This window comes from Halyomorpha halys, unplaced genomic scaffold (assembly GCF_000696795.3).
Source record: "Halyomorpha halys isolate HHAL.00 unplaced genomic scaffold, Hhal_1.1 Scaffold533.1, whole genome shotgun sequence".
NCBI classification, from domain to species: Eukaryota; Metazoa; Arthropoda; class Insecta; order Hemiptera; family Pentatomidae; genus Halyomorpha; species Halyomorpha halys.
Genome location: NW_027108067.1, coordinates 176,808 through 196,491, shown reverse-complemented (window position 1 = coordinate 196,491; position 19,684 = coordinate 176,808). Strand labels below are relative to the sequence as shown.

At 28.3% G+C, this 19,684-nt stretch overlaps 1 protein-coding gene across 4 annotated transcripts in view; it reads right to left on the bottom strand.

Annotated features, from left to right (window-relative positions):
* cwo (transcription factor cwo) overlaps positions 1–19,684 on the bottom strand; it is a 56,894-nt gene that overhangs the window by 11,415 nt on the left and 25,795 nt on the right. For 3 of the 4 annotated variants that reach the window (XM_014425760.2, XM_014425763.3, XM_014425761.3), the window contains one exon: positions 3,211–3,394. In XM_014425760.2, coding sequence (XP_014281246.1) covers positions 3,211–3,394 — 184 coding nt within the window. Of the gene's footprint in view, positions 1–3,210; positions 3,395–14,142; positions 14,300–19,684 lie in introns of those variants that run through there. The other variant, XM_014425764.3, reaches the window with a different exon arrangement.

Sequence of the window (19,684 nt, the reverse complement as noted above, 5' to 3'; positions counted from 1 at the left end):
TGAGATACATTTTTACGAATTTAGACATATTAAGTTGTATCTAAAAGGAATTAAATGCTCGCCAATCCGTAATATCAAATATATCACAAATTTATTTTGAAATAACTTAGTTATTTTCTTCACTTTAAAAATTTATGACGACTTCAAAAAACTAAATACCTCTAAAATTATACCTTATTATTTATCAGATGTTACCGTACACATAAATCCAAAGAACAGTGGCAAGTGGGGAGGGAATTAAACTGATATTCAGTCACTCTAAGAATACGGAAACAATATTCGTTCGCTTTAGAAAGTATTATAGATCAATTCTGTATTAAATCATCTGTAAATTCAAAATAATTTACTTCATTTAAAATTAAACAGATTATGAAAGTTAAACTAGCTACAAAGGTAGTACACATATTGTTAGTTTTCCCTATTCATACATAGTTACTAATTTTAAATATCTCCTCGCTATGTAGAATAAAAGAATCTTTAAACTTTCCTAAATACATCATTAAAATAAAAAAATAAAAAGAGCAATATTCAGTAGAATTTGTTAATAAAAATAGGTGAAAACAAAATTGGAATAAAATTATGATAAATTTAAAATAGAATTTAATATACGATAAATAGACATTCGAGTCAAATGTATGCAACTAACAAACACATAAATGTACTTACATAGAAAGAACCTCAATTAACCGAAGAAAAAGTGGATTAAGATGAACAAAGATACTAAAAAATATTTAAATAGTATTAATAGCTAATTTGTATTTAACATAATAAATAAAACAAAAACTGCAATGAACAGCAAAATAATAAAATTTAAAGAGTAAATTATTTTGGATCTAACAGATAATATAAATCATAGATAAAATTTAGAATCAAAAAAAGGTTGTAATATAAAAAATGACTCGGGTTCCCCGTCTTCTTCAGAAGTTGTTAAGATGCCATTGTTTACTAGAAGTAACAATTGTAAGCACTGAAAATTACTTTGTAAATTATATAATATCAAAAGATAAATATTTAAGATTCTTGATCGTAATTCGACTGTAATGAAAAAATGAACCCAGGTTTCCCACTTTGATCTATTCAGAAAATATATTTTATTCAATAAATAAAACCCTAATCTCGAAAGCAAAGGTTAAATTTACTAAACATATAAAATAGATGATTGGAATCTCCATCCTGATAAATAAATAACAGTTAGTTAAGTTCGTTAGCAGTTATAGATATAATCCATTGCTGTGGTGTTTATGCTGAAAGAAAGAATTAAAAAGAATGTTAAAAAAAAAGACTAAGAAATCCAGTTGTTATTATTAGCCTAATATAGTATTGTGCTTTGTGAATAACAATATACTAAACAAAATAAAGTTTTTCTATACAATATACTAAACAAAATAAAGTTTTTCTATACTTTAACTAAAATTATTAGACCAATCTAAAAACGTCACGATTTCATAATTTGGATATTTTTATTGCGAAATACCCATGGTAACAGAGATAGATATTTTTTTTAATATATAAAGTAATGAGGCAGTCTGCAGCAATAAGCAATCCAGTTTTGCCCGTTATTCAGTTAGATCAAAGTCCCAGTATAAAAAAAGTTTTTTCTCATTAACCAAAAAATGTGTAGCTCTGGTCTTTGGTTTGAAAATTTTCTGCGAAATAGGAATACTTTCGAGATGCCCCACTACAACAATCTTTAACTTCATCAGCAACAGAAACTCTGTACATCGATATGATGGATACCAAGCAACAGGATGATTACATTTTTTTTAGGTTTTTCTATAACAGTGTGTGTAATAACAGTGTATATATTTACATTTTTCATAATTAAAATTAATAAATAAATAAAAAATATATTTAATTTTAAGAACAGGACCAAAAATATTTACTCTTTCCAATCCAAACTCATAATTATAAGCAAAATTAATTATATTAGATTCTGAGATAACATTTAAATTAGACAACACTTCCATGTTATGTTTTTTTAATCACTTTTGTTTTAAGTTCAAATTCTAGTTATCGTTATTTAAGTAAATAATTTCACAGCAGATAATAGTGATAAACTGATTAACCAGCAATGATGAAAAAAAAAAATGATTTAAAGTTAGTTGGCTACATAATGTACTTATGTATATATTTCTAATGTACTTATGTACTCAAGAATATAATGGAAAAAACAATATTTTTCTTATAAAATATTCAGAGGAAAATGCAAATAATATAAAAAGAACTGCATTCCAGCAGATTAAAGACAAACTTAGCTTTACAATATTCTTCCAAAATCTAAATTTAATTTTGAAATTAAGAAAAACAATTGTTTATAAATTGACTTCAATTTTATTTAAAAAAGTTATCCTCATCAACAAAGAAACAATACTTAACAACCAAAACTGTATAACCTATAAACTGGATAATATGTATTATCCAAAGAGGTTCCTATCAAAGTTACATCAATATTTATTATCCAAAGAGGGTCCTATCAAAGTTACATCAATATTTATTATCCAAACCAGTTTCTATCAAAATTACACTAATATATCATAATTATCCAATGTATTCCAATATATTTATTTAATTTACATCCAATATATTTTATCATAATTATCCAAAGGGGTTTTTCTATCAATATTATTTTAATAAGTAGGATTCTATTGATAAAAAAAATCCAGTTACATTGTGATTAGTGTATCAGGGAAGAAAGAAGTCAGGTTAAAGCAATGCTAATAAAACAGGACATTATTTCTTAAATAATTTATTCTTTCATATTCATACCAGATTAGTTTTTATTTCATGCACCTAAGCAATAATATTTTTTTTAATATCTCATAAATATTGGTACTGACGAAAAGAAACTGAAGTTATAATCTATACAGAAAATCTAGGATATACAGTATAGTAGAAAGTCAGGAAATGGCCAAAATATATTGAAATTGGCATGGTTTATCCTCAATGAATTTTTTTTTTACTAGACTACAAACACTATCGAGGAAGGACGGTAAAAAGTAGTATAAATCATAATTTCAAAATTTACTACATCATGTAAAACACTTCACCTATTCTGTGACTTATAATAATCTCCTTAGAATCATAAAATAGCCCATATAATTAAACTGACATAAATAAATCAAATGTTCAATGTGAAATAAGTAGATGAATATTTTCTTGTTTGTGAAAATTGGCATTTCTTATAATATAATGAATCATAAATATGATTACCAGCGCACGGGTGAGACATAAGATGTTTCATATGTCGGATGGCCATTTCTATAATTTCTGTTTTCTCTACCCTTCCTCTCCCTTTTTTCATATAATCCTGAGGTATGAGGCGAGAGAGATCTGCTAGGCAGTTGTTCATCCTATCCCTTCTCCTCTTTTCAATAATGCGGTGTGACAAAGGGTCCTAAAACAAAAAAAAAAATTATTTTTATACACATAACAAATTTGATTAAATATTTGCTATTCATTGGGAATAATCGTGAAATGATCATACTGGATATTTATATATCATTTCTGATTCCTTTTAAGTTGTCACAAATTGTTATATATTATCTCTGACAAATTTCACAACAGTAAATTTTGCCAGGATAAATAAACTATGTTTTCCAACATCCTATACATATATACTCACTGTAAATAACAGCAATAAAAAACTACATTCATTCAATTAGATATAATTTGAAAATAAAACATAGTAAACCTGCTTAACCGGCTCTGTAGAAAAATCAGCGATAGAAAACAAAATTAAATAAAAATTTTATGGAGGTGACTAGCTTCAACATTTACGGCATCATTAGAACTAAATCATTCAAACTAAAAGGTGGCTAACTTTCAAAAGAAGAAATTTGTTTTTAAATGTTATGAATTTCCATCACTTATTTATTAACTTGTTATAAAAAAAACTCTTATTTAAGAAATATTGGAACAGAAATTCTATGCTATAAGAATAATTGATCAAATATGGCATGATAATCATTTTAAGAATGTTACAAAGAATATGGATAATCAATATAATATAAGAGGAAAACGTAAAATTCATGAGCTATAAAATAAAATAAAACAGAAAAACCTAAATAAGAAATCATCACATGGACAATGAAAACAGTAAGGAAAAGAGTTTGAAGTGAAAATGAGCTTTAAACAATAGAAAGTAACATAATACAATTTAATAAAATGAACTAACTACACACATAATATTCAAGTAATATGAAAGAAAAAATTAAGATAATAGACAAAGAACAATGTGGTTCACAGAATAGACTAGTTATTGTAGGGTATGAGCATTGCACAAATATTGAAAATAATGGACTCTAAATATAATTAACACACTAGTAACTGTATAAATAAAATAAATATATGGTGCTGTTCGCGCTTCATACTAACCTACTAACGTCCCTAAGTTTTGTGTTGATTAGTGGGTTTATGTTCAAGTTGTCCTTTTTTCCCCTCTCCTTTAGTTATTCATAAAATTCTTTAATATTTTGTATTTGTACATTGTATATTATTACTAACAATTGGAACTGTTTATTTTTCTCACATAAACAAAATTAAAGGTACTTTACAGGAAATGTTTTTGAAAATTCGGCATTTGAGTACTGTTAGTCAATTTCAATGAGAATAAAACCTATCTGATATTAAAGACCACTTAATTGCTCATTCATTCCCCGAGATTGATCAAAATTGTTAGAATTGTTTTGGATAAAATTGAAAACAAATTAGAAAAATCGATTTTATTTAGTGGTAGTTCCGGTCAGTTGATTTTATCGAAAAAGTGCTGTCACATCACAGCCTTAAATAAATAATTTCAGTTTCATACAACTTATTTTGGCGTTTTCTATAAAAAAGTAATATATCTACTCAAATAAATTAAAATTCAATATCAAAAACTAATTCATTTTATTTAAAAAAATTAATTTTTTCCTTGACAAATATGTCGAACAAATCTACATTATCAATAAAAAAATTGACTTAACTGCATGAGATACTCCCATAATAATTTTTCAAGCGTGGATTTTATTAAAATATATAAAAAAGGATACTTGGATGGACTTGAATTTGAAATATGTAATGATGATTGAAAAATGATAACAAAATAGGGCAAAAGTTAGGTAAATAAGTGACTTGTTAGACAAATATAAAACAGATGAGGATTAGAACAAGATACACTAAAACAGTGTCACAATGATACTTCGCCAACTGGTACCCTTTTAATTAAATTTATGGTTTTATTGTTTGTTTGTTTTTTACTCTTTATATGGATGTTAAGTAAATATAATAACAAATTCTTGTACAAGACACTATATATTATTATTTGTGTTAATAAAATGAACAAATTGTGCAATTATATTTACAAATACCTATTTATTGTTATACTGTTATATTTGAAGAAAAAATTAAGACTAAATAGTATCCAAAAAGATTGAAAAGGCATTTGTAGTTTAAGTCGGTTAATAATCAACAAAAACTTATGGTAATTAGCAGGGTAACAAATCATTCCGTCTTAATACAATAATAAACTAAATAAGAACATTCATAAATAGTTACATTAAAAAAGGATTAGGTTCCTAAATATTTTCAGTATCCGAATTTTTTAACTTTAAAAAGTTCTTGAAAATATTTTAATTATGTATACATAAGATGACAATTAATTTAAAAAAAAAAACGTTATCTCCTCACTAATTGCTTTGAAAAATGAAAAAAAAAATGCTGAGTAAATTACAGATGATTAGTAATGGCGCATATTCATCTTGATTTTCATGGAAAGGTTACAATTAAAAGGTTCTGTTGTTTAATTAAATTCTATGTAAGCGGTTTTACTTCTCTCTAATTGTCAGAGCACAATGTTTTTTCTTTTAAGTTATGTTTAAAATCTTATGAAAATAACGCTCAGTAGTGAGCAAATTAAAATTAAGTTCGGTAAAAAAAGTCCAAAAAAATTTTACATTTAAATATCATACTATCATGTATGTAAAGAATTTTGACTTAAAATTAATACAAATTGATCTAGTAAATTATTATTGATTAAATTAATTAATTAGTAACTTAACAAATAACTACTAATTGATCAATAAATTAATTATACCATTAATATCCATAGCGCTTAACCGAGAGGTCTTCGGTATCGACTCGTTAAGCGGGGTTCTAATGGAGTTGGAATAGAAAGTTTATACATTAATTAATATATAATAAAATACATTTATATTGGGAAGAAGGGGAGGATCATCCTAGTTTGGAGTTTCCGAGGCTGTGGTGTTAATATTTATTGTTACACCTATGTTTAAGTCATTTAATTTAGGTTTATGTTTATGTTTTATTTAGTATGCTATTATTTGATTTATATTAATATGGTCTGAATGAACCCCTTTATATAATAACTATTACTTATTATCGCAAATGTGAAAGACTGTAATATTTCACAATTAACTCTCAATTATCTGAGATAAGTATTGTATACATTAGTAGTGTACAACATACTGAATAAAAACATCGTGAATCACACTTTTAATCCAAAATTACATTAAAAATACCAATTGAACTTTTTGAATAGAATTTAAAACTAAATATAAACCAAAATTTTGTTTTAGGAAGATTTTAAAATATTACAACAAACTAATAACCTATAAAGGATATTAACTGCTAAACTCATATTATAAATTTTATCTTAACATGAAAAATCTCTAATTGGAAGATTAATGATTGACCATATATAATGATTGTATTTAGATAGTCTGGTGGCGATTAACAAACGTACAAAAATAGCAGAAAAACCAAAATATATTTTTTTTATTATAAACTAAAGCTATTCTGATATTTTTGCTATAATATTATTAAAAAAGGTTAAGTAGCATTAAAGTGATAAGATTAACCCGAGTTGCCACTTGCTTTGAAATGAAAAACGGGACAAAAATTAAGGGGAGTGAGGAGGAAGGAGTAAATTTGTTAATTCGTAAATAGGCATGAAACAAATTTTTTTTTATTTCATTAAAAACCATAAATATTTTTGTCTTAATACAAAAATAATTAATGTAAAATTAAAAAAAAAAAACTTATAAAATGAAAGGAGTTATTAATACAATTAAGTATTATCGTTTAAAAAAAAATGAGACTTAACAACAGATCTTTCCAGAGACTGGACATTGTTCTAATTATAAATAAATAAGAAATATTTAGAAACTTTAAAAAATTAAAATGAAGAAAAAGTAATAAAATAAGGATAATTGCATTCAGTTAGGAATCTTCATCTTCTTGTGAGATGGTGGAGATATGGAACACAGTATTGCCTTTAACTGGCATTAGGCCATTTTCTCCGCCAATAAAAAAAAAAAAAACGAAAAGAAAACTCATTCAGTAACGTAACCAGTGTTGTAAAATAAATAAATGGAAATCAAATAAAATCTGCTAGGCTAAAACTAAAAGACGAATCGAGTAGGGTGAAACGAGTCGGCGGGACACGGGACGAATCAAAACAAGGGGAATATCACGGGAAATACGGGACGAGTGGCAACCCTGAGATTAATCGATTGAACGATAAAAAAAAAAATTATAAGAACTATCTGTAGCAGATTCAAATTTATCAAAACTACTTTAAAATTTGTAGCACTGACTAGACAATCGATGAACAAAGGACTGAAAATTAAAATTCAACAAAAAGTGACATTTCTGCAAGATACTTCAAGGTCTTGATCCACCATTATCAATACACTTATATCTCTTGTTCACTAATTTTCAAATACATAGAATCTAAGCAATAATTGAGAGGATTTCACACTAAATATTACTTCGAATCTGATATGACCAGGAAATGAACTAGTTTCAATAAGACATGAATTTTTATTTTTGTGAGATAAAATAAAAAATTTCATCGAAACTATTATACTTATATTTTTTCCCAAAAAGTTTTATTTTGCTGTTCATCTGCCAAATGAGTATACTTGGAATGCAAATTTCAATAACTGTTTCCCCAGAATATTTAAAAAAAGAAAATTTATATAAAATTACTTATAACGATGTTTATTTAAACTAAATTAAAATTTATTATAAATGAAAAGTACAGAACACAAACTTGACAACGTATTGACAAGGTGTATTACCAATTAAGTCAATTTTATTTAACCAACAGTATTTAGTGTAAAATATCTGGCGTGAAAATATACCCATACAAAATTTAGAACTTAGAATTATAATTAGCAAAATATTTTAAAGCAATAAAAATATCCATCATTACATTCATAAAATAATTTTTAAATTTTAAAACTAATCAAAACCAGTTTGAATTTTCTATTTAAAAAAGAAATTTGAAAGTTCAATGTTAACTATTTCAGACATACAGAAACAACATTCAGAAACATTTATTGATGCAATATTATAATATGACGACAATCAAATAGGTCATAAGTTGCCTCGACTCATGACTTACACACGTTTAATTGTTATGAAATATCAGTTTTGGTTTATTTTAATAATATTGCAAATGAGCTCTTTTTAATATTTTCGTAAAAATTAAATATAAAAAAACAAAACAAGAAAAAAAAAAAAGTTTTAAAATAAAATAGAGATAGTTATTGATGATTTTTGTAACAATATGTGCTACGTTCGCTAACAATTTTTTTTTTTAAGTTGGTTAGGTTACATTAATGAAGGTTCATACAAGACAAGTATATATTATCAGTTTCTTCGGAAAATTACAAATTCATTTCTACATTTAAAGAGTTAGAGCCTAATTAACCAAAATATTTATTTATTAGATTTTAAAAATTTGTAAATTGTCTAGATTTTCTTTAAAGGAGCAGTTTTTTATTTAACAGTTCTTCTAAAAATTTTATCGAGTAATTTTTGCTTTAAATGAAAATTTTTTTAGTATCATTTAATCCTTAATTTAAAAAAAAAATTGCATACAGTTATTGTGTTTTTTAAAAAAAAATAATATAGATTGAGGATCCAGGATAATGAACTCTATAATAACTTAATGTAAGTATGGATATTTTATGTATTTATATCCGAAATAGTAGCCAAAAGTAAATAATAGGGAACGGACGGGAGACACGTCCTTGCCGCGCGGCGAACGCCCGGCCACGTGAGCTCCTCACGTGCTCTGCCATACTTCCACAAACGCTTCCTACTCTCTCGTAACAACCGCCATTTATTTCTGTTTCCCACCGTCTCATACCGCCCACGCAGGTCTTCTCAATTCTAAAATATTACATATGGTGAATTTCTTCATCTTATGAAATAAAATAAACCGATTAAAGTGGTTCACTTCAAAGAGAATCGAAATTTACGACCTGTAACAATCTCTATGAGATTCTCTCAGCGGAACTACAAATTAAATTTAAAAGTAAATTACATTTTCGAGATAGTTTATAAAATCTAAAACTGTACTTAGAAGATGGCGGAGAAATTCAAAATATGAATTAGGTATGCTAATTTTAAAGACAGAAATTGTTATTATAAACACCTAAAATATCTAACATGAAACTACGAGTAAATTTGGTTTTTAATTAAATCTCAAGCTTTTCTCTTTCAAACAACAATAAAAAATTATTCAAGAAAAATGTCCAACTCACCTAAGGCAAAACAAATATATATGGAGGCTTAAGGGAGGAATTCAAAGAAAACCTACTTTATTAAAAAAAATACGTTTATACAGAGAGTTCAAATCATTATAGTTTTAAATTGTCGAGTATGTCAAAAATAATTTATTTCGAAAGCGAATGTATCCTTTCATAACAATACAGAAAAGGATGGCAACCACTACAGACATGGAAAAATAACACAAGGACGAAGATGATTTCATCTAACCATCATTAAACTAATAACAAAGTGTAAATACATTTTCTAGTATATGTATTAAACATCAAAGTTAAATGAATCAAGATTTGCACAAAAAAAATAACAAAGAAACTGTTTACTAATTTTCTTTTAGAAAGGGACAATATTTATGATATGAAATGATTATTTCACTTTGGACAACTAATAATGACGAATCAATAATAATAAATATCTTTTTATTACAGAAAAACATGACAAAATTTCAAATAGAAATCGGAAAAAAATGTTGTTTTTTTAAAAAAAGGGACCAAAAAAAAAAATAGTTTAAAGACAAAATTTCAAAACTATAAATTGCAAGAAGAAACTAACAATAGTAAAAGGCATGCTAAAAAACAATAATAAAAAAATTAAGAGAAAAGAAAACTAATTGGAATATTTTAAATAAAATTAACAAAACTTAAAATGTGATATTATATAAATAAAAACAATTAATAGATATTGGATAATAAACAGCTCGTTTATTATTTCCAGAGAAAATGCCTGAAGAACGTCGATAAGAAGAATCTATTATTAATGTGAATTTTATAAAAAAATGTTTATAGAACGGAATCACTATTCCGGAGGAAAAAAAGACAATGAATCATTTAAATATAAGAAAACTTAATGAAATAAAATTTTTTGTAATTCACAAAAATACGAATAAAATGTCGTCTTAAACATTAAATTTTACTCGCTAGATTAAAAAACAAAGCATAATACCACTAGGTGCATACTAAATAAATTATGGTGAGCCATATTTATGGGTGATTTATTTATGGTGCCATATTTATGGGTGCTTTATAGCTAGCACGTTCCTTGCCAGGTGACTCGAGCACTATACAATATCATGCTTACATAAAGATCTTATTGGTCCCATGGTGTTAGCAAATAAAACAACAGCCAATATTGGGTATGAAAAAAAAAAAAAAAAAAAGATAGACTGATATTCGAATCAATTGACGGAAGGCTTAAATAAACTGATTTGGAAGAACTGTACCTAGGAAACATTAAATACAACCAAGAACTAAATAGGATAATACAAAAATAAATAATAATTAAAATATTATTAAGGCCAAAGGCGAAGACATGGATGGAAAGTTACATTCTACTCCTGCCTCCATTTGTATTTAGGTAATGAGGGTGGTATCCTACCGCTTTAATGCCGTTTTACATTATCCGATACAACACGTGCTATGCAAATATTCTTTAGTGTATTCAATGGAAAGTGCCTGGCAGTGTCGGAGAAGGTATACCAACGTATTCTCTATTAAATACACTAAAAAAATAATTATCCAACACGAGCCGTATATTTTTGGATGATGGGTGAAACCATCCAGATTGAAAGCTTAAAATTTCTATAAAGAGAAAATACTAAAAAGTACTCTCAAATCTATTACGACTGATTTAACAGAAGATTATTAAAATATTAAACTAAAAATATCCTATAAACCTACAAATACTGATGAACAAGAATTTCTGCTACGTTTCATACATTTCACAGTACGTTAATGCATTTTTCACAAGTGGTTAAAAAATATTTAACACATTCGTTCTGGTACAGTTTACTTGGATTTATTTATTTGATTAGTAAAGGGATTTGCAACTAACTAGAGTTCTGCGAGTCTCTTTCCGGGATTCCGTGAAGTAATTAAGTAAAGGTTCATTCCACGTCAACTCAACACGGTTTCGAACCTTACCATCTCAGATTTTGTTCGAATTTTGCGCACTTGTTGTTTAGGTATCCTAGTTTTTGTTGAAAATAACGGATCACTATATTTGTATCGAACAATAATGCTGGGGTTCCGCCATTTTCCTACTTCAACCAAAAGGGTCTGCCGTTTTTTTGCTTCTACCAAAAGAGTTCTGCCATTTTCCTGCTTATATAAAAAAAGTTCTGCTATTTTCCTACTTCTACCAAAAGATTTCAGCAGCCCAAAAAAGGTTGGTAACGACTGGCCTAGATAGACATATTTTTCAAAGACAATGTTGTTCAAAGTTTACCAAGAATAACCTGATATACACAAGGAAAGGAATTATAAAATTCGGACAAATTTATTTTAGCCTCTTTTATCATATTTTTGGTTAAAGCTGAAGTCTTCCTTGCAAGCAAGAAGAAATTTATTCTTAAAGTTATGTTTAAAAATGGTTTAGAGTTTTGCAAAAATATTTTTTGCTAGTGGAACTCCATCGAGAGTTTCGAGAGAATGCATTCGTTTGAGGACATCATAGTCTCATATCGTAGGACATCTTTGTTCTGCAGACTGGAGTTATGCTGAGACGGCCTTTCTAGCTTTAAGGCAGTCGTAAGGACGAGTTCAACAGAGAAAGCAACGCTAATCTATGGTGCTATCTTTGGAATACGTCCAATTCAAAAATTTGTTTTTTAATATGCCCCTATTCAAGGAAAGTAGCGATATATTTCCCGATCAGAGTCCTTTATTTTCCATAAGAAATTAAACGAGTGGCAGAGAAGATAATCGACGGTTTATCGATCATAGTTTTTTATATTTATTTATGAAATATATTTTAAATTAAAATTGCTGTTCCAGTTTTACCCTTATCATTATCTACATTATTAAACTTTTAAACCAGGCATAGTTATCGGAATGAACCAAGTTTCGCTAAACTTAAGCTTGAAAATCCTCTTAAAGGGTCTTCAAATTGAAATTTTAAATCTAATTTATCTATTAATTTTATAATTTTACAGGCATGTTATAAACAAGACTATCATAACTGATATGTGTGGATTATTTATAATTTCGTGTTGATTTTTGTTTCGATTTGAATATAATTTTTATATTATATACATATGTATGTATATATATATATATATATATATATATATATACACACACATAATATTATGATTTCATCTTTGAGACTGATTCTATATATCAATTATAGTAAAATGGATCCATTTAGCCTTTACGCTCCTTATTAATTTAATTTAAATCTTTAAAGTTTCGGTCAACCTAGCCATCATCAAGGTTAATCTTTTCGATTTCACAGCTTCACATTAATTACTATAAAACTTGCAAGCTATTCTGCCCAAGTCTAATATAATACAGTCAACTAAACTCTATTTTTTATTAATTCATTTAATATTAATTCTTTTAATTGAATATTTATGAAAAGTAGCATAACAAAACGAAATGTTAAACTTTTTGATTATTTTCCATCATCTGTTACTTTTTCTTGGCCTTTTCGGAGGGATCCTATAAGGAAGGGAAGGGATTGTTACTTTTTTAAGTTAGAGGTTCCATTTTTTTTTTTTTTTTTTTTTTTTTAATGCATACGATAATTATAATTAATTAATAATTTCGTCATCCGCCATATCTCTAGGTACTCCTCACAGTATTCCTTAATCTTGGAAGCAAACGATCTGAAATATGATAAGCTTTTATTATTAATTATTTCACAAAATTAAAACAATTAGGGCCTTTCAATTCTTCAATTCGGCTTTTATTTTATCTAGTTCTTAAAGACCGGATAGATTCATTTTCATTATGAAATTGAGGAAGAATCGTGAACAATTTACTAAAAAAAAAAAAAAAAAGAAAAAGAAAAATACCTAAATAAAATTCAGCTGACTTTAGACTCATGTTGAGTTTATCGCGAAAGGGTCTGAGTCATATGAATTGTACATCAAGGGTTGAAATTAGGTTTTTCCTACGTTTATTATACCTATAATAGCATTTATAAGTCAAATAATATTTAATTTAATGCGTCAGATGGAAGATACATACATACATTAATTCTTTATATAATTTAATCAAATTAATAAAGAACTCTAATTAATCGATTATTTAAATCAAACGGCGGTAAAACAATAGTTAAAAAATAAAATTAGTAATAAATAATTAAATTGAGGAGAACATGATTAAATTTGTTAAATAATCAATGTTGAATAAAACAAAATGAAATAACTGACTACATAATTAGGACTAAAAACTTAAAAGAACATTTGTTTACTAAATTAAGTCATGAATCTAAAAAAAATTCACATTAGTTTAATAAATTAAACTTTATGATATATCAATATATTTATTTATTACCTATATATCAAGTGTTATATAGAATTATTATTTTTATCTGATAAAAGCGATAAATAAATATTGGAGGTTTTCTAATTTATTATACTTCGGATTAACTGGCACTATCACTCAACCGGTGCTAATCTTTTTCCCTTATGACGAATAAACTGGGTTTTACTGTTTATATAAATAAGCAATAGACAAAAAAATTAATATACGTGAACGGATTTAAAACGCAACGTATTCTCAAACACGAGGAGTGCCGTAGGTTCTGTAAGAAGAAGAGATAACCGCAGATTCTGCTCCTTACCTCTCTCGTCATCTTCCTCTTGTGAGGAGGCGGTTCCTTGGCAAGAAGTAAGCCAGATACAAGTGCCGGCTTCACCATGACTTTCCTTTAAGTTCACAGCTGACTGTATTATTATCATAAATGAACAATCTTCCAGAGCAAGTATCCCAGACTGAAGTAGCCCCAGCCCCCACCAAGCCGAGTTATGTATCTACCCGTCGCCATTGGAGGGGGAACATCACGTGTATTCCAAGCTGACCCACTGTCGCCCAGCAACCATTCAAAATTTCTCGCCACACTTCGGTACATTTCCTTTCCAAATTTAGATGATACTGCTTCCCAAATTATGCCGCTTGTCACATTTCCCACCCAACAATGGCGTACGATTTCTTTCATCACAGGTCAACGTTACGAAAAAGAAGTTAAAATATTTTACCAGAATGATAATGAGCATCAGTCACGTTTTCTTTCAGACAACACTAGATTAGTCATGTTTTTTCTTAAAGATGTTTTTAAAAATTATTAAATTATAAGATAATTTGAAATTCAGTAATATGTAAATACAATTTTTATAAGACACTATTATGATAATATATCGGGGAATTCCGGCACAGCACTACACAAGCATGTTTTACTGGCTTTAAAAAACATTTTACACAATGACAGAGACATTGGCGATCAACGACATTGAGATAATGAGAAAAAAAACTTTCATATCTGTTATTTATTTTGGAGTGTTTTAACACAGTGAGTAAGGCACTGGGCTCTTATCTCCGCCCTGTGGCTGATAATTACTTATGTTGAATGAGCCGAGGATCAAGCTTGGAATCGAGAGAACCTCCTGCGGCATACCCAGCCTTTATAAAATGGATACCCTAGATTTGGGGAGGGGGGCGGAACTTAGTGATTGAGTGAGAAATAAAAACATTTTTTTTTAAACTAAAGCTTATATCAGCTTATTTATTCAATGCTAAATTTTTATAGAATCATAATTAAAAATATTAAGAATGATTTTATGGAGTTAGTCATCCAGTCAACTGAAAGGCCTAAATAAATATTAGTGAAACAAAAAATTAATTATAATATGAAGAACAAAATACTTTTCACCTATTTATTATCCGACGTTTCGCCCCACTTTGTATACCTTCACCAGGGCTAAAAGATACATAAAAACAACTAAGAACATTTTGAAATATTGAGATAATAAGATACAAAAAATTTAAATTAAGGTAAGATACATATTATGTAAATAAAAATAAGCGAAAAAATTATATACAAATAAACATCACGTGGTTAATTAATATTTTATTTCTTCCTTCCTTTTATTTGTATATAATTTTCTATTCACTTATTTTTTTTTTACATAATATTTATCCTATCTTAACTTACCTTTTTTTATATTATTATCTTAATATTTCAAAATGTTCTTAGTTGTTTTTGTATCTTTTTAGCCATAGTGGCCCCACTTCGTCGGATAATAAATAGTTGAAAACTATCTAGTTCTTTTTACTAGTACGTTTTTCTTAATATTTTAAATTATACGGTCAACTATTTATACCTAAAAAAAAATTATTGTTTAATAACTATATTGAAATGACAACAGTTAATACAGACTGCGCTTGAGCTCACTCAAAATAACTCGTATTATAACAGTCTTTCATTAATGCGTTGTTCAACAATATCCATTACCTTCGAGGACTTTCTATGTTAACTATCATATTTTCTAAAATTATTGGCTTTCCAAGGGTATACAATACGTCTATAGCACTACAATTTTTTTTTTATAATCCAACTTTATTGATTGATAGACATTACAATCTGCCACACCGTTGTGGGCAATAGGTAATAGTGATGAATTATCACATTCTTCCTAAAATAAAATGAAAAAAAAAAAAAAGAAAAAAGTACAAAAAAATAAATAAAATATATACAAACAGAAGGATAAAGGAAATGAACATAATCAAACTATGTGCATGCAAACATAAATAAATAAAACAAAATAATGATAAAAATAAAAGAATCTTTAGTCAGATTTACACTCCTATATACAATATTTACACAATCGACCTGAGGATCCCTGAGCCCACTCTATCCCCCACGTGTGAGGGGTAGAGCAGAACTCATAAGATCCCAGCGCATCCCTCTCACCGCATCACTGGCAATGAGCAAGTGCGCTAAAGCTGCTACAATTATTTCCGGAAATAGTATTTTCAACCTGGAAAAAATATATTTCCTCTTATCTCCTCAAGCTAATTATCAAAAGCTCTCATATTATATATCTATTAATTTTTCACTACATATAAAAATGTGACAGTTATGATTAATTAAAATAAACAAAATTAGAGGTACTCCATTGGAAGATTATTAGAAATTCATCATTTAACCCCTGTTAAGACTACTTCATTAAGAATAATACCTAGCTCATACCAGAGGCTATTTAATTGTACATTTACATGTCGAGTTTAAAAAACGTCGACAAATGAAAATCGATATGAAAAAAAATGTAACGTCCCGGTCATGAATGAATCTTAGCGCGTGATTTCAGTATCGTAAGATTTTTTTTTGAGCTAGACTGACCACAAACACACACAAAGACTATTTTGCGAGATTAGGTTATTTGGACTCATAGGACCTCAAAACGTGTATATTAGTTGAAGACTAGATTTCGAAATTTTGCACAATCGCAATACTTTCCCTAAGTATATATTCCATATATAGGCAAGTTAAAGTAAAAAAAAACCTAACTATAATGTATCCAAGTGAGGAACGTACAAATTGTTTTTTGTTTTTTTTCGGTGGGCTTATAAGCTCTTTTACCAGCTTCCTCCACCCCTATCTTGGTATTTGGATTACCACAATGAAAAAAATACCTCCAGTTTAACAGTTAAGCAATAAGACTCGGTGATACGTAAACTTATGCAATATTTAACACAGTGATTCCTGAAGTGTGCGCCGCACTTTCAATTGTTAAAAAAAAATACAGCTATGGAAAATAAAAATTAATAAAGAGTGTATCAGTGATTGTTTTCCCTTGTTGCACCAGTTTGAAACCTCCAATTAAATTCATTTGTCTTGCAATATAAAATCCATTTTTGATGATCACCTATAAGAGCTAGAAGTTCAAAAAATACTTTGAAGGAGATAATGATAAATTTACATGGATTCAAGACTCCATCAGAATTTACTTCTTTAAAAGAAGAATCTCTTATTGACCTGTCTTGCAGGTCTTTATAATACTATAAAGTTAAAATTTGGGAGCTTATGGTACTTTCTGATTTTTGGATATCAGTAAATATCCACTGCTTATGGTAAAGCTCTACGAATATTAATTCGATTTGCAATATCTTATTTGTGGGAAGCTGGGTTTTCGGTGGTCGCAAACAATAAAAAGTAAATATAGCTCGAAAATTAACGTTGAACAAGAAATGAGGACCTCTATATACAAGTTTATGCCGAGATTTGAGAAGTTGTGAAGTGAACATCAAGCCCATCCAACCCATTAATAATTTTAATAATGTTAATCATCAATGGACGTTCAATAAAGTGTTTGTGAATTTAAAATTCGTGTTTAACGTATCTTTCAACTAACCTAACTACATGGTGGTTGTCCAGTCTTAATATGGATATTATCCTTTTGTTTGTATATATTTTAAGAGTTTTTTTTTTTTTTTATTTTATTTTATTTATTTATTTTTTTTATTTTAGTATGTATGAGATCATTTATCAATATTACCTATTGCCCACAACTGTGTGGCAGATTGTAATATCTATCAATAAATAAATCTATCAATTTCAAAAAAAAAAAATATGGATATTACCGAAACAGTTGAAATTAGATATTTTATATTATCTGGTTTTTATGTGATCCGCAAACCGAAAAAGATTGGGAACCTCAAATTTAAATAAAGAATTTTGCTAATCTTTTTTTTCCCACTACCTGGTTATTTTTGACAACTGGAAGGTTATCCCACATGTAACCAATCTATTCTAACCAGATTGAGATGGTATAGTTTTTATTCAGTCGGACCTCCACAAAATGGTCAATCCGTCCAGGTCGGACGGAACCGACGCCGTGGCAGAAATGAGAATGCTAAGGTGAAACCTCAACTCAGTCAAACAAACCTACAGGCTTTGCATGGAAGAGAAAAAACGAACAAACAAAGTATATAAATAAAATACTATAATAAAACAAAATAAAAATATATGTATATGTATACGAAATCGGAAAGAAAGTAATGCAAGAAACTAATAAATTGACGGTGGCTAATTCGGGGTTAAGGGGAGGGGCTTGGTTTGGAATGATTCCCTTCAATTATTTTTGGTGTTATCTTGGTTGTCTTCTCTTGAGAGTTTGTTACATGTAAATACATCGACTAATAATCTCGCTAAAAGCGTATTTTATTAAAATACTAACATCTAACACATGACTACGTGGAAACTAAGTTTTAAAATTAAGAGTGATAAAAACCACAGGAATAAAAGAATTGTCCTAACTCGAATTGGTAAGGTATTATCAAACTAACATATTATTATTTAAGCATTATTTGATTGCCATAATAGATTATAATTTTCATTGGGAACTTAGTAATTTTAATTTGGGATATTATTTCTTTTTTTAAGACTCTCTTCCTAGTCATTTTAATCTACGGGAGGGTTATCTATAGGGTACTAACTCTATTCTAACCATGGTGAGGAATAAAGTTTTCATTTCGTGGGGCCGCAAGAGAAATAAAAGTCAACCCCTCAGACCGGATTCGAACCAGCGCCGCTGCAGTTCCGAGTTCACCAAGACCTACACCTCAACTTCCTGAGCCACAGACGGCCCCTTAAGTGAGATTTATAACAAATCACCTCCTTGCACAACCGTTGTTTAAGAAACAGCACTTTCTTACCAAGTACTGAATTCCCATTACCCTTCCAGGGTTGTAATGGTATTGGTTTTTATATATTTTTTGTTAATAGATAGATCTTTTGCACATCTTGTGATAATTAAAAAACTCGTGATGCCTATGTTGTACTTTGAAAAACCAAACTAAAAATAATGGATGATTATTAAATACAGAATTCAATGGTTTTTCAATTGGAGCATCCGCTTTCAAGTTGGAAGTTAATAAAAATGGCTGTAAAGGATTTTCAAATCAAAGTTGCAAATAATCTTAATTCAACTTTTAAATTCGACTCTTAGGCCCAACTTAATTGAACGTTTAATATGACATTTTTATGCAAGGATGCACAGTTACATGAAGCAGACTAGAAACTGGAAAATGTTGAAACTTTAGCGCTTTGCCCCACCCATCATATTCGGCTTACCACTTGGAACGGGAAAAACTAAGGATACTATAATATGGCGCCTAATAAACACAAAAAATCTATTTTAAGATCTCCAGTACCAACTTCCACCCACGGAGCCCATCAGAAGTTATCAATCCGAATAATTCTCCGGACCACAAAGCAAAAAATAAAACCATGCGCGGCCCACACCTACTCTTGACATGGGGAAAGGGAAGTTTCTTCAGGAAAATGTAATATTTAGTTACTTAAATCTAAAATTCGAGATCTTTAC